This window comes from Rhea americana, unplaced genomic scaffold, assembly GCF_003343005.1.
Source record: "Rhea americana isolate MKP2758 unplaced genomic scaffold, rheAme1 scaffold_59, whole genome shotgun sequence".
NCBI lineage: Eukaryota > Metazoa > Chordata > Aves > Rheiformes > Rheidae > Rhea > Rhea americana.
Genome location: NW_028186745.1, coordinates 3,391,769 through 3,408,517, shown reverse-complemented (window position 1 = coordinate 3,408,517; position 16,749 = coordinate 3,391,769). Strand labels below are relative to the sequence as shown.

The following is a 16,749-nucleotide window of genomic DNA, read 5'->3' as shown; positions in this document are numbered from 1 at the left end:
ATTTAAAAAGTTACCACTACATCATCTCATTGCCTAGAAGCATCTACAGAACCTTGGTATTTTCTTGAAAAATTATTACCCCTTATTACTGGAAGCATGCTTCTTATATGAAAGCATTATTTATGATGTTGTTCTGGTTAGTGATCTATTCACAATTCTAGAATATTTTTATTGCATTTCAAAAAACTCTCAGATTAGTAAACAAATATTCTCTGGTGTGAGAGGAGACTTAACAAATCGTATTAGTTGTCGTTTTTAGCACAATTAGTAATTCATTTTATAAGGTCTGTTGCATACTGCATTGCTGAATCTTAACATGACCATATTGATAACAATGAAACAGCTCACCATCCTTCCAAATACTGCCTCAGAAAAGCAGAAAAAAATTACTTTATATACAAAAGCTTTAGCAACCTATATAATTATGTGTGTTAATTAGTTAATTCCAGTCTCGTAAATTAAATGGGAGTACATGTTTATCAGGACAAATGAAAAGTAGTACATGATTGTATTTGTGGCCTCCCAAAGGGCAATACACAGAACCACACATCTTTTAATAAGATGGTTGGAAACCACTGTCTTCCTATCTTTCTTGCGTATTTTTAAGTAGTATATGAACATGTACGAAGAAATTCATGATATTTCTTCAGAGAGATGATGCAAATGAGAATCACAGAATCACAGAATAACAGAATCAGTAAGGTTGGAAGGGACCTCTGGWGATCATCTAGTCCAACCTCCCTGCTCAAGCAGGGTCACCTAGAGCRTGTTAGACAGGGTTGCATCCAGGCAGGCCTTGAAGATCTCCAGAGAAGGAGACTCCACAACCTCTCTGGGCAACCTGTGCCAGTGCTCCATCACCCTCACAGTGAAGAAATTCCCCCTCACGGTCAGGCGGAACTTCCTGTGCTTCAGTTTCTGCCCATTGCCTCTTGTCCTGTCACATGGGGCAACTGAAAAGAGTTTGTCCCTGTCCCCTTGGCACCCTCCCTTCAGGCACTTAYACAGATTGATAAGATCCCCCCTCAGKCTTCTCTTCCCCAGGCTGAAGAGGCCCAGCTCTCGCAGCCGTTCCTCATAGGGCAGGTGCTCCAGCCCTCGGATCATCTTCGTAGCCCTACGCTGGACTCTCCCCAGCAGCTCCCTGTCTCTCTTGCACTGGGGAGCCCAGAACTGGACACAGCACTCCAGATGAGGCCATAACAGGGCTGAGTAGAGGGGCTGGATTACTACCCTCCACCTGCTGGCAACACTCTTCCTAATGCACCTCAGGAGACCATTGGCCTTCTTGGCCACAAGGGCACATTGGTGGCTCATGGTCAACTTGTCATCCACCAGCACTCCCAGGTCCTTCTCTGCAGAGCTGCTCTCCAGCAGGTCAGCCCCCAGCTTGTACTGGTTCCTAGTGTTATTCCTCCCTAGGTGCAGGACTCTGCCCTTGCTCTTGTTGAACCTCATGAGGTTCCGCTCCGCCCAGCTCTCCAGCCTGTCCAGATCTCTCTGAAATTATTCCACTCATGCATATTGTCTAGTTTATATATGCTATACATAACAATGTATTTACTTAATAGCAATATGATTACAGAAAGATCCAAATGAAATTGCTGTAACCTGCAATTGTATGCTCCTTCTCACTGCAAATATTTAACTTAAGCATTCACTTCATGCTTTTCTGTAGTAGGGTCTACAGAATCCATCTTGTTCTATACCAGCATGAATTGATGTTACTCTGTGCATATCCAAGATGGAAGAAAGTTGCCCTGAATAAGTTGCTTCTCCCACTATCATGACACTTCAAACTGACAAGAATATCCCTTCCCATTCCATTTCYCRCTGTTTCACCAAACATAACAAAAAGCTCCCAATTAARTCTCCTCCTTTCTCAAAAATCCCTAATATAGACTAAACAAATTTTTGTGTGAGAAGGTAAATATTATCATCAGATGTCAAACATTATCTTATAGAAGTAGTTTAATTACATTAGCTTAAAGATGCCCCAATGGAAGAATGCTTTTTTATTAATAGCGAATCTTTGCTACTTAGTACTAAATACTTATTATTTAGGAAACTGCTACAGAACAGTTACAAAAAGCACCAAAATAACAATTCCAACCAYGGTTTACAGAACGTTATTACTTAACCTTACCCCACAAGTTATATGATGTTTATTATCACATCTGATGTGATATTTAGAAAAGCAACCAGAGGAGCACTGCTGGTGAGTGACAGCTCAATCCTTTTTACTCGAGCAATGACAGATTAAAAATAAGATCACATCAGTTAACATGGGAATGATTAATCATGTATTTAATCTCTTAGCCATAATTAATACTCTGTACATTTAAATCATTCATGTCATCTTTATTAGCTGTAAGTCAATCTGAATGAAATAGTTAGCTTTTTTGTGTYATCTGTTTTCAGAATTCAAGCCCTGGATCAGCTTTGCATTTAATGTCAAAATATCTAGGCTACTGCATGCATCATGATCAAATACAAAAGCCTGCAAAATAATGAAGATGCAAAGTGTAAACTGCCAGATGATATCAAAAACCATTGCAAATGCCTACTTCATTCTCATTTAAATTAGAGCAAAATCATGTATTTTCTGTCCTTAAGGAATTTTTGTAGAGAAATGGAAGAGTAATTTTTTTTGGTGAAAGTCTAAACTTTGTTGTCTTACCCATGGTTTCTGAAGTCTGGCTGCCGACTACACGAAGAAGCATTGGCTGACTGCTATCTGACCTCTGCAAAGAGGTAGATGGAGAAGACAGTGTTGTACCATTCACCTTAGCATCTGCCTGTGGCTAAAAATTGAAGAGAACAAGAAGTGATTATTAAAAACAGTTCACTACAGTTGCACAAATCTTTGTATCTCTGAATTTTGCATTTATCCCAAGAATACATAATTTTCTTTTTTTTCTTTCTTTTTCTTTTTTTTCATTTTTTTTTAGAACAAATATATCCATGGAAACAATGAATCCAAATTCTCAACATAAAAAAAGGAAGAAGACTAAATACCATATTGAAATGTAATTTCACTTTATCACTTTCAGTCTGCAGAACAATCTAATATCTCTCTCTGACCAGTCTTTTCAGATATGATCTCCTCGTATGTTATAGGTGTTGGTAACACTTCATACCCTGTTTGGAAAATAGCTCTATAGAGATCTAAAAGAAAGGCCTGAGGACTCACCTGCTCCAGCAGCTGCCTCAGCCTATGCAGCTGTGACTCCAGCTGTTTGTTGTGATCCTCCAGAATCTGCATCCTGGCCTCTAGGCGGCCTTTGTGCTGGCGAAGCAGTTTGGCTTCTGCAATGAGTTCAGCATCACGGGGACTTTGCGGAGAGACCGGCATCATCTCAGGTGGAGATGGCAGTGGAGACAAACCTTTGTGATCATGCTGTTGCTTCAGTCGGTCATATTCTGCTTGTAAGTTTCTGTTGAACAGTAGCAAGAAGGTAAAAGCTTTATAAAGCTGAATAGCATCATACAGGGTGTCCTCTGCCATGGGTACTCAGAATGCACTTTCTCACATGAGATACACGCATGCATGTGATATAAACATTCAACTATCAGGGAGGGAGAGGCTTATCTACACCAGCTGTCTCTGATTCTGCTGAAGCTAAACCTATGTAGGATTACAACTCATAGATTTGCGCAGAGCTGATATTAAATGCAAATAAATTATATTTAGATAATATATAAATACTATCTAAAAGCTCTTGYAGGTACACGAGTTCACAATTCACTTTCCAGAGCATATAAAACAAGAGAAAAGTTGCAGTGCTTCAGACACTATCTCAAAGTATAAGTCCTGGGTTCACTTCCCAACTTTCCTTATGTCATTGTCATTATTAGCAGAAGTCAGACTGCCTGGCATGAATACACCCTAGTAATAATTAGTGCTAACAGAATACTTTGTATGATCAAAGCACTTAACAAACACTAATTAAAACTTCTACCACCTGGCCTACCTATCTATTTTACAGATGGCAAAACTAAAGACACAATGAAGGCCATATAAAAACTCCGGAAAAAAAAACAAAACAAAATTCAAGAGTTCACTGCAACTCTGCTATCCTTACTCAGGTCACATTATTCTGCTTCCTTCATACATGCAATTATATTTCCAGCTTAATTTTAAAATTACCAGCCTAATATGATGAAAATACAATCAATGAACCAATATGTTAAACTGCACTTGTAATCTTCAGGCTAACTAACTTTTGGGCTATAACTTCCATCTTCATTTGGACAGCACTATCTAGAGTGCTAGCCTTCTGCACCTTTATGATTTTTTAGAACTTGTTCCTGTATTCAGTTTCTCCAGTAAAACACTCTATACGATTAGTATGACCTATAAGGACCACATGGGTGGGGGAGGGGAGGGACAAAAAAAACCCTACCAAGCAGTAAGAACACAGAAGGTAAGAAACTGAAACCCTATTAGGAATAGCAGTCTCACAATGCAAAAATAGAATCTTGCAGCGCAAAACACTGTGCACAAGGGAGGAATAAACTGCATTGGGATTTTGTTACAGCTTTCCAGAGAGGAAAACTGGTTCCACAGACTACAGCTTGAAACTGCTTACTCAAGTAGTGACCCAGATTTCCTTTTTTCAACTTTTTCTTATTAGAGGTTGTGAAAACAGGCATTTTTTTGCTAGTTCTGCCCGCAAACCAAAATTCACACTGATCTTTTGGTCTAGAGACTCACAGCATCTCAGAAACCTTCCAATTAAACTTTTAAAGATCTGTAATTGTTACCAGAACTGGAATGAARGCAGTATGCATTATTTCACAGGGATAAGGAAGCAATACCCAGGGATAAAGACAGGCTATTATCCCAAAGGGATACGTGCTCTATACGATCTCTCCTTCTGCAGAGAATTTAAAAGGTAAAAGAAAAAAAAAAAAAAGAAAAGAGGACTGATCCCTCCTAGCTTCAGGTTCTTCCATAATTCTGAACTTCCTTCTCTGAAACCCACAGAAAGAGGGTGCAACAGACAAAACTAATCTGGAGTTTTAAATCTGAGAGCAATTGTTACACATCATCTATAGTCTTTCATTTTTTGACACTCTACATTTCAGAGATTAGCTAAAAATACAGTTCTAGGAATGGGGACTGACAATTTCTTGAAGAATAAACACTACAAAGTTGTCAAATGAGAAAAATCTTTGGATGACAAATCAAGAAGGTGCTAAAAATATCACAGGCATTTTCTTCCAAGCCAGATAGCTTTTTCAAAAGATGATTTTGCTTTAAGCAGATAAAGAGCTTCTAGTCTACGAAAATTATCTGAAAGAAAGAAAGAAGGGTTATACCGGACGTTGCCCTCTAAGTGACTTAACATCTTCTAATACTTTGAGRTGAATGAACAGGTAAGTATTTTTTAAAAAAAGAGTAGGAACAGGAACGAGAATGACAACAATATCACACATGATCTTATTGCAGACTACAGTTTATACAGCAATGATTAGGCTAATTGTGCCAACCTGCTAAAACAGCTCACGCATCTACCAGGGCTCACAGACAAGAGCTCCTGGTGTGCCAGTCTTGCCTTCACATTCCTAGTGCAGCCTCAGAAGAAGTGCCTCTCTCTGCTTCCCCCCCTCGCGAAACTTACACCAGGCTCGTTTGTCCCTAAGTCTGCAGGCAGTGACTACTGCTACACTGTGAGGAATTTCCCAGATGTATGATACATGCAATACGTTACAAATAGCAGATTCAAAGCCTGAAGGTCTCAAAGGGCTGTAAAGCAAAATTCTACTTTCAAAGCAAGGGAAACTAAATAAATGCACCTGATCATACTTACAACTTAATCAGTTACTATGCTATAAAGAAATATACAATTGTTGCCTCAATGATCAAGATACACAGAGAAGTCCTTCCAGGAACTAGGGTACTAAAAAACAAGCGAAGACCAGAGAGTAATTCAGATACAAATGCCTTTATGTCTAATACCAAATAGTTTAGAAGAGAGTGTTCTTGCTTTATAATTAGAAGTAAAATACCTGTGTTCATTTCACTGGCCAAACTGCACCTGTATTTGAAGAGATGGTGTTAATCTAGTCCCATCTTTTAAGTAGTAGTTTCCAAGTATTACTCCTGATCTCAGCTGAGAACCCTGTCTTTACCATCTCAATGCTTTCTCTTATACTTTGTCACTCTACATGCAATCTGCCTGGCATTGCAAGGGAATAGACTTACAGATTAAATCAAAAGAGAAGTTGCTCCAGTGGGCACAAACAGACCCCTAAGAAAAAAAGGCAGCGAAGTTGGAGAAGTGGCTACTATTTTTTTTTCTCTTGTGTTTAATTCTAATTTAAAATTAACTGTCACTCTCTAAAAATTGAGAAGATTTCAAACTGCAGGGGATTAGATAAAATAGGGCCACCTTACAGATTCAATGATTAACTAGTAGAAGATGACAAGAGAATCAGCTGGAACTTTATCATCTATCTCCTTTAATAAAATGCTGATACTGGCATTGGATAGGAGCTGTCTTGCATGATTCTAAAGAAAGGGCATCACCTTTGGATTGCAAGTCTTAAACAATCTCAGAACAGCAAATGTTCTGACATGCACTGAAGCTGTTTTAGTCTGGATCTAGATGTATTTTCCAAGGTTTCAATGCTAAAGCTATTCTCAGTATTGAAGGACACAGTATTTGTGATCATAGCTCAAGGGTGCCAGAATCAACAAGGGTCACTTCAGGTAATAYTTACAACCTTGGTTTGGAAACATTTGTAACTGATTTGACTTAGAAGAGCCTGTAAAGCCTGTTTCAGGTGGTGCTCTTTGGGAATATACTAATGACACACATCAYCCCTGAGTAATGTTTACATGAGACTAAGAACCGTGTTCAGACAGCCTGAATTCCACAGAAGTTCTAGAGTCCAGAGTTCCCCTGCTGACTGAGTGCTTCCAAGGATTTAGTGTCTGCCAAAACAACTTAAAAATACAGTCTATCTGTTTAACATTTTCAATGTCAATATAAGAGAACAAGATTTAAGGGTAATGACTACAGATGCCAAAAAATCAGAAGTCTCTGTATGCTGATTACAAAAGCAGTCAGCAATGTCATTTTTGCATCACCAGACTCTAGTAACTTGGAGGAGCCATTCCACTGGAGACTCAGAATGCTGGACAGGCACACAGGTGTTCACCTGAGATCAAGAATACTGGGTCTGCAGCAAGSGGGAATTACCTGCCCTCGCTTTTTCCCTATTGGATAACCATCCTATTACTTTTCCCCACCACTAACATGGCCTTTATTGCACAGATATTGATMATCTATTTCCCTTTGATGGTGTAATTGATGCCTGTTTAGTCAAACTCTAGATAATTGCTCTCAACTTGTACTTAGCATTAAAATTCTCCATTTTTATTTTGGATCTGCAGAAAAACTTGTGTATGCACAAGTATCTTCGCTTTCTCCAATTACACTAGATAGTGTGACTAGAAACACTGCTTCCACCTACCAACTGTGACAAATCAAAGAATCTTTTGATGGAGACACTGCTCATAATATCTTTCTTTTAAACAGCATTTCAGAAAATCAACACCGAACTCACCCACAGAAATCAGAAGATGGGGCATTGTCAATATTTGATACTAAATAACTTTAACCGTTTATTTATCTTTGTTAACCATAATAGATCTTCGGCAATGAACTATGATGAGTTATAATGAACTAACATGAACCTGTTGGTTCTTGACTTAGTTATAAGACATCTTCAGCTTCAGATGAACTTAGTATCACATGCATTGCACATCAATGCAGCTTGAGCAAATCTTTTGACACCCAACCACATCCAGTCTTTAATATTGTATGCGAAGTCCTGTAACTACTTAAACCAGCTCTAAACAGGTAGGTAGCATATCAGGCATGGTGCTGAAATGATGGCATCAGGCACAGAAGTTCACACTTTTTAAATGTAGAGGTCTACACTGTAGGTGTCTACATCTCAGCTAGTTATTTTAAGCTCCCTCAATACCTGACAGAAATCTAGTCAATGAAGTCTACAGATTGAGCTACTTTTACTCTACAGTAGATATCTAAAATGTGTGGACAGTAACACTGTATAATGTTGAAAGTGATCTTCGTAAGATCAGCCATAAGAAACAGGCACAAAATGATCACGAAGTAACTTGTGGAGGTATGTAATCATACTCAAGGCTGTATCTACACATTTATGGACTCAGCCAACTAACACTAACCAACTCTTGCATCAGTCAGGGTTTTTGAGCCACCCTCTTGCTGCCTCTGGTTATATTTATTTTAAGTAAAAGACCTGTAACGATAAATGTTAAAAATTCTCTCTTAAAGATTAAAGAAAAAAATATTGGCAAAGATACCGGATATTATCCAAGCAGAGTTGCACCTTCTCAATTCAGTTATGGAGTCCTTAGTCCAGAGAATTAAAAGACGCACCATATAGATTGACTTAGAGCTGTAAGAATGGTGCAGAGTGCAGATGATCAATAATGTCAGTAATAACTGGAACCTAACATATAGGAATAAAGATTTGTATTTACATACAAGAAAAAAAATGAAATTCAGAAAGAAATCATTTCAAAGAATCTCTAAAGGAAAAAAAAAAAAAACAAGATGTTCTTTTTCCTAGCTCTGGAATACTTTTAAGCTATGTGGTGAAAAAGGAATGTTGTTGCAAGCCAGACATCCAAAGAACTGTCCACAGCCCTTAGAATGGCACATTCATGTTCTGAAGAAAGAGTATTTCTTATTTTTTCAGCATAAAAAAGAGAAGGGAAGTAAGAGAAAGGGAAGACAAAAGCATAATTCCTACAAAATATGACTGAGCAAGTASTAGTAACGTTCAGAAATCCAGCTTCTCTCCACCACAGTTCAGGTAGGGTGACTTTACACTGGATGTCACAGACAAATAAAAATGACACATCTTCTCACCACTGGGAAAATACATTTTATTTCTGTAAGTGAAATATTCAACRAAAAATTAACTATGCTTGCGCCTCTTTTAAACATTCATGAAGAAAAATAACATAGGAAGCATGCAATGTAATCTTGATTTATGCAGCCATAAAGAGCTGGGTAGTAAAGAGCTCATGAGTTATTAATACCATCCATCACTTGCAGGATTAATTGCTTGGTGAGGAAAATACTAGTGGACTCCATTTGCTAGGAATTCCCCTCAGAGGTAATTGAGAATTTGTGAATTTGTGTTACTTTTCATTTTGCTACAAAGTAACAGTGATTTGAAGAAACAGACAAAGCTGGTAACTGAACCACCTACCACCCTCCTTCACTAGAGTGCCACTGTTTACTTATGATGCTTCACATTTGGAAGATTTAGTTCCACTTCTTCAATTCCAAAATAAATATCAAAAGGAGCTACAGCACATTTAGCAATACATCACTTTCCAGCTTTTGGCAACTATACAGAAGGAACTTATTTGAGGAGGCCTTTCACCAGTTTTCACATTTGAAGGAACACTACAGACAGTTGAAAACAGGGCACCTTTGAGATTTGGGACGTTAGAGCTTCTCCAGTAGCACACAGCCCATTGTGCTCCCAGTGTAATTCAGTAAAGCCAAAGAAAGCCAAAAGCTCAGACTGGAGAAGTTATTTTATCAAGTTCTGGTTATAGTACACCTGGAAGCTGGGAGAAAAATGGAATGAGAGAGAACTCTTCTATAGAAGTAGGTTAATAAAATTGAGTCAACTATAATATCAGGAAACCCTTAAAATTTTCTTCATTAAAATAAAAGTTTTTAAAAAATTATTTGCAAAAAGTTTTGAGATTGTCTCACCACAAAAATAATACATTTTCTTTTTTAATGCTAGTATGGTACATACTAATCTATAACCTATGTAATATGCAGTTTTAGACGAACACTAAAAATCTATCTCATCTGTTTCTGAAATATACTCAATCTCAAGAAAATTTCAARATGTTTTTTAGGCCAGTTTTATAACTGTTTGGGTTTTTATTTTGTATTGAAAGAAAACGATAATGCCTTCTAAAGCATTCTAATGCTTATTGAGTATATCAAGAAATGGTCTTATCACAAGACACCATGAAATTTAAAACTAAGCATGAATCTGAAGGCCTAATACTCAAATGAAACAGTTTTACCAACTGAAAATATTCTCTAAAATGCTAGATTTTAGCAAATATAAATTATTTAATGGTCAAATTTTAGGAATAAATTATTTAAGGAAGTCATGTTTACTAGCTACAAAAGCACCAAGGTCTGAAAACTCTAGTAGATAAATAATTAATATCTCACAAGAGGTCTTTGGAATCCAAAAAAAACAACTGTGTCATGACGAGGTTAGTTTATAATTTGGATTATACATTTCAGAAGAGCTGGAAATAGGCAATAGATCTTTTAAAACCATCTAAAAGCAAAAACTCAAGATTTCAATTTCAAAGAGTCTCTTTCATCTCAACAAGTCAAGACTGAGATATTTGGAGACCAGAAATTGCAGCTGAAAACCAAATGGAGGTCAGAATATTATAAACAGCTAAAAAGAGATAAGGAAAAGTAAAAACAAGAAATAAAAAAAGAGAAAGGCTATTTTAAAAGTAGGAAACTAGGGAAAGCAAAAGAAGATAGGGAAATGACAATAGAATGTTTTGAGTATCTCAGTATTACTGCTTGCTGGTACTTAATGCAACTTCTCCAGTAATAGTGAGAAGTAAGTGGATATGCTGAATAAAATTGTGAAATAACAAAYGATAAGCAGAAAGTACTAAATCTTCATTGTCAAAAACCAAAAATGTTTATGCAACAGAAGTTTTGTCAATATAGCCATGAAAGGATGACAGTATTTATCTAACATAGCAAGCCTTCTAGCCTCTCATCTTTCTAAGGATAAACATCATATCCAACACAGCACCAGAAAGGAGATGAACTCCAGCAAATGTGTGCTTGTGGCTCTAAAGACTAAAGATATTTTCAGTAGAATGAAACAATTCAGGTGCTTTAAGCCTGAGCTGAGGAGAAAGAGACCACAATATGATTTACATCATATTCATCCTATTTCCAAACTACAGATTTATTACATTCAGTGTTGCAACAGTAAACAACGTTTACTCAGAGAATACTTTTGCAATAAGATGTGAAGGAATATGCATTTACCCACYGGAACCAGGACTGCACAAGGAATTAGAGCATGGTTTTTTTTGATTACCTTTGATATCAGTCAAAAAGGTTTTGAACAAACTCAAGGCAGGAGAAACATTAGAAAATATAGGGAGAAATCTAAAAGGACAGTATTTTTTTTTAAGGCAGAAAAGTGTATGTGTGTCTCCTGATTAATTCTGTCTGAATGGCTTATTTTTGTGACAAGAATCAGTGATTCTTCCATAAAAGCATAGTTATTTGGCTGAGACAATCTATCAGGATGATAAGCAAGAACTTGCTCTCTTTAGAGCTTCTGCCTTACATTTTAAGTTCAAGTTATTTATAGAAGCTTGCAGAGACAAATACAGAGAGACAAAAGTCATGATTTTGTCATAATCAATGAAAATCACAGCACTGTGACCTCCACAGTCATACAGAAATAGACCTATAAGTCCCTGCTGCACTAATACCTGATTCAGTCATAAAAGGACAGGCTGTAGGTGGCATCCAGCAGCTGAGTCTCATTTCAGATAATCTATTTCTTAAGGTAACTGGAGGAGTTAAAAAATATCAAATCCTCTGCCTCTAGTAGCTCTAATAACATAAGTGAGAAAACAACATAGGCTATAACCAGGCCTCTAGTTCATTTAATCTAGGATTGACAAACTTTAAAACAGGTATTTTTAAGGTGCAATTCTGGTCAGAGATGTTTTCAATCTCTTATTTCTGATTAGCAGTTATTATACTAAATAAAGCTCATACTAGTATTTAAGGCATAAATACCAAAAAGGAACTTTTCAGTAAACTTAGCTATCTAAACTCAAAGTTATGCTGCTGTTCATTTATCATTTTTCTAATCTGTAATAGGTCACTTTAAAAGGTGTATTTCTTTTCGGTGGGCAGTTTATTTTGTGTACAGACACAAAACATTTTTTCTTACTTCTTCATTATTCAGTAGCTAGTGCTGGTTAAAAAATAACCTCCTCTAAACCTGTAGTTACTTGTACTAATAACTACTACCAGTTACATGATATTTACCAACTACAGAAATCCTAGAAATGAAAAGTACAATAGCTTTTTTTAACATTCTGATTTTCCTCCAAGTTGGAAAGCATTTTGGCTTTATGTACTATGTATTAAAAGGTCAGGACTTGTTTCAAGCAAGATCTCACTACTGTTCGGTGAGCAAGAGTTTTGTTTTCCACAGCCTCCTCTCTGAAACACACTCCTCATCCTTTATGCCTTATTAATTCTCTGTATTATCTGAAACACCATTGAAGAAAATGTAATCTTGACCATTCCTCCTTATTTTCACTCTCCTGTTTATTATTTAACTTTGAGGAGCGTTTAAACGATATGTGGAAGCTCTGAGAAATAATGTTGTCCTTGATTTAATTACATGTGAAAATATGAAGTTTTGTTACTTTACTTTTGTTACATTTGTTACTTTAAATTAGTAGACGCTAAGGAAAGGGTCAGTCAGTTCTTTCATGAAGAGATGGGAACGGGGATACATAGGGATCTGTTACACATTACGCCAGTGTTTGTCAGGTAGGTTTGAATGTAATCTCCATGCATGCTAGCTGCAAGCAAGTCCCCATAGGAAACGGTTAGATTTTAGGAGTTAGATCTTCAGTTTAACCTGGTCTTCAGAGAGGGCACAAGGCAACTGTAAGCATGAGGCCACGAGAAAGAAATGATATATTAAAAAAGAAACTATTATAGCAAGTTTTATCTTTAATGAAAAAGCATGTATGAAACACACTATTGGTGAAATTAATTACCCCAGCCCTTGTAGAGATCTAAAGATAGGTCTATAGAAAAATAAGAACTGATTTTCATGGAGAATAGGCTCTTCCCCAAGACGTGCTTGAAGTATAGAGATGAGCAGCCAACATAAGTCCAAAGGAAGTACAAGGCAGATTTACATCTTTCTCCTAAATCAGGTGACAGGATAACTTACTTCAGGCTTCTCTATGCCAAAACCAGCTCAAACTGTTCTGGCAGTCCAGGGTTAGCTGTTTGTAAAAAAGTAAAAAAAMCTCATAATGATGATGGGGTACAAGCGCCACTATAGTTGATTAGTACCACCTAAAAACTACTTCTGCACAGACAGAAAACCAGTGACACTGCTAACTCTGACAATTACTTCCTTGATGTTCCTAAGGCAATTGATTACTGCATTATATCTTAATAGTAAACAAGACAAAGCAGCAAAAAAAAAAAAAAAAACAGAGAAAGAAAATGCTAATAGACTGTACTGTAAAGGCTGAAGATAGCAGAAGGTAAATAAAAATGTGGTTTTGCAGATCTAATGATTTTTAAGTTTACATTCTTACTTTAACGGTTGATGATTGCGACTAAGAATCTGCCAGTGTAAAGATCTACTAGCTTTTATGCTGATGGCATAAGAGTCCAGAGTACAGTACAAACAGGACTACARGGCTGTAACGTTGCAAGAATGCAGTCTTGTTTTTTTGTGATTAATGAAGACACTTTGAAGGTAAACTTGAAATTAAAAGAAGTGATAAATGATATTTGATACTGAAGAGCTAAGGATATAGCAACAAATAAGTTAATACCAAAGAAATAAAAAGAAATAAAAAGAGAACACAAGTTTTACCTAACATGAAAGTAAATACTTATCTGTCAGAGGAAAAATCAAGTTTAGAACTCATTTTACTCCTAAAAATGCCACCAAGGTGAATTTTATCCAGTACAGTACAATTATTTCATAGATTATTTAGAGTTAGTACTGTATTGAGGTTGCTTAAAAACTTCACGTATCCCAGTGACTCACCTTTCAGAGAAAAGTGTGTCTTGCAATGGTTATTTCCAGGAAGAAAAAAAGAAGATCCTATCTCTTCTTGATATGGTTATAGAAAATTTGCACAATTTCCTCATAAATGGCAAAATAAGGTAATGCTGGAATAAAGCCCTTTGAGGGTTTCTTCTATGGAACAAACTAATGGCAACTGTGCTGACTCATCACTGYATTGAAAGTTGGAGTTAATAAATTAAATAAATAAATTTATATTATTATATAAAATAAATACATTTTTAATTTAAATAAATTAAATGCATTAATAACTATACAATTTCAGCCTCATCATCTCTCCCTTATTGATAAGAAACTGAATGGGGTAGGAAGTTCTAATAGAATCAACTTATTTGAAAAGACAGCCTTACTGCAGGGCTTTATTTGCTTCCTTTCTCTACTTTTATTTGTAACTTTGGTGCATACCTAATCACTACTGCAGCTGAGAATGTAACTCACCTGTTTTCCTCCTCCAGATCTGCAAGAATCCTCTCTAGTTCACCTCTTTCTTCACTCTCCAGAGAAATCAAGATCTGGGCAGGGCTTCGAGGCTGGCTCAGGGGAGATTCCTGGTTCAGACTTTGGCAGTAGTGCTGAATTAGCAAGTGTTCATCATCACTGGCAAACAGAGGAGGATAATACAGGCTGTTACCTTTTTCATTTTTAACTTTGCAATGAATATGAGGAAAGGATTCATTGTAAGTCTCTCATTTCTTATAAAGAAATTCACTGAACTCTCTGTAATGAACAGTGGAGCAGTATATCTGAAATGAAATCTACTGAATTATTTCACTTAGTCTGTGGTAATTTTTCTCCTTCACAGAGTCCATCTCTCTTCCCCTCTGCTCCCTTTCCCTCAGGTATTTAAAGCTCAGTTTTGCCACAGCTGAAATCTCAGTTTTCCTCTTTCACCCAACTTTAATTAGAAAGTTACTTGAGAGAAAAAGCTATCTTATGCTACCTGATCCGTGTTGAGTAATGTTTATTCAAGCAAAGGCGAAGTGTTTATTTTTACACAAAAAAATCTCCTCATTCAGTAAAGGCATCCTGTTTTTATCTATTTTACTTCTTAAAAATTGTAAATTTAGTGAAATGAAAGAAAGCTTCAGTTAATCATAATGTAATGTAATTAGGCTATTTTTGACTATGGATTTACTTTAAAAGTATAGATGAGGTACACTATCAGAATATAAATACATTCTATTTAACACATGCAATCTACGTCTTAATTTCTATTGCTCCTGAAACTGTCAGTCATTTGAAACAAATCATGTCTGGAAGAAACAAGTAAATCCTATTCTGAAGACCTTGACCTCACAGAACGAAATGAAAGTTTGGGGTCCTAAGGAAATGCATTCTGGCCCTGAGCTAGGCAATTAACACCAGTAATAATTATGAGAAACCATGAAAGATGGCATCAGCACAGGTCATTGACAGGAAGGAAACAACACTGCTGTTGGGAAGCTTGTTCTTCCGGTAATACTGATTTGTAATACAAGATCATTTAGTATATTTTTTTCTGTTACTTTTGTAATCCAGAATTTAAATGACTTTTTGAATTGTTGCTATTATTCAACATTGTTCCTGTTTCCATTTTGTTCCTGAAAACGTTCATGATGCCATTTTACAGACTGCAGGAGGGCTAAAGTAATTTACAGCACATTAACATTAGCTCATAAAAGAGAACTATTAATTTTTCACAACAGGCATCCTTTACTTTTTTACACAAAATTTTAAAGGCTTACTAGGTTCCTAAATTTATGCTTTTCATGAAACAATTCAGCTTTGAATTCATCCAAACAACTGGTTTGCACATATGTATATTTATATATCCTTATACATCTTAAGTGAATTAATGGGGAAAAAAGTGACATAATTATTGCAGTATTACCTAGCTTGTCATTTTCCAAGACATACTCTTCATGTCATTTTCAGCCTGCACATACTTRTAGATCTAATTACAATGATGCTACAGATCCAAATGTTTTGTACCTGTACGTACACAGATTTCTTCCTTCTCTCCATGCATCAATCTATCATTCTAACTGCAATTTTAAACTAGGTAATCCAAAGYCCATGAGAATGTCAATAAATAATACTTCAAGAACTCTTGACATACAAAACTCAAAGTTATAGCTCCAAACTCACTTAAAGCAAAAAGAGTATTTGGAGTTTTGATTTTATTGCAATATGTGTCTGGATCTCAGTTCTTCCAAAATTCAAAGGAGACAGCTACATTTTAATTTTAATAGTGAAAACTGAATGACAAACTGGAAAGTCAGTTGTTAGCTTATTCACTTAAGGATATGGATACTATTTTTAATTAACTAAAGAATGAATTGAACAGTAAGAACAAGTGCAATACGAAAAACAGCTTATGTATGATTTTGTACATAAGGGCACTCAAATATTTCACTGAGGAAAACAGGAGAATTCGTATATAATAAAACTATGACTAATCACAACAATCCAAGATTAACATTAAATTTGGAAAAAGAGTTTCATTAACTAYGTGAAACTATGCTGACATTATGTATGTACTTGTTTTGATATAACATTTTCATTTTCTCCTTTTTGAATCAATAGATTAAAACAATGGTGAAGTACTTGGTTATAGACATAACTTTCAGATTGGTAACAATCTTACCAAGTCAAAAGAGAAATTATTTCAAAACAATGAAACAAACTGCTTATTAATACCTAAGAACACACCACAGCCTCACAAACATCCTTATAAAATACTGAGGCCTTGGAATCTGAACTTCAGTGAATCAAGTACTGGCAATCTGCAGCTCTAAAGGAACACCATAAACT

The 16,749-nt window shown here is 36.1% G+C and overlaps 1 protein-coding gene across 9 annotated transcripts in view; it reads right to left on the bottom strand.

The window, feature by feature from the left end:
- DMD (dystrophin) overlaps positions 1-16,749 on the bottom strand; it is a 1,137,868-nt gene that overhangs the window by 20,498 nt on the left and 1,100,621 nt on the right. For all 9 annotated transcript variants that reach the window (XM_085319436.1, XM_085319439.1, XM_085319437.1 and 6 more), the window contains 3 exons: positions 14,395-14,553; positions 3,194-3,437; positions 2,681-2,804 (listed from right to left, as the gene is read on the bottom strand). In XM_085319436.1, coding sequence (XP_085175562.1) covers positions 2,681-2,804; positions 3,194-3,437; positions 14,395-14,553 — 527 coding nt within the window. The remainder of the gene's footprint in view (positions 1-2,680; positions 2,805-3,193; positions 3,438-14,394; positions 14,554-16,749) is intronic.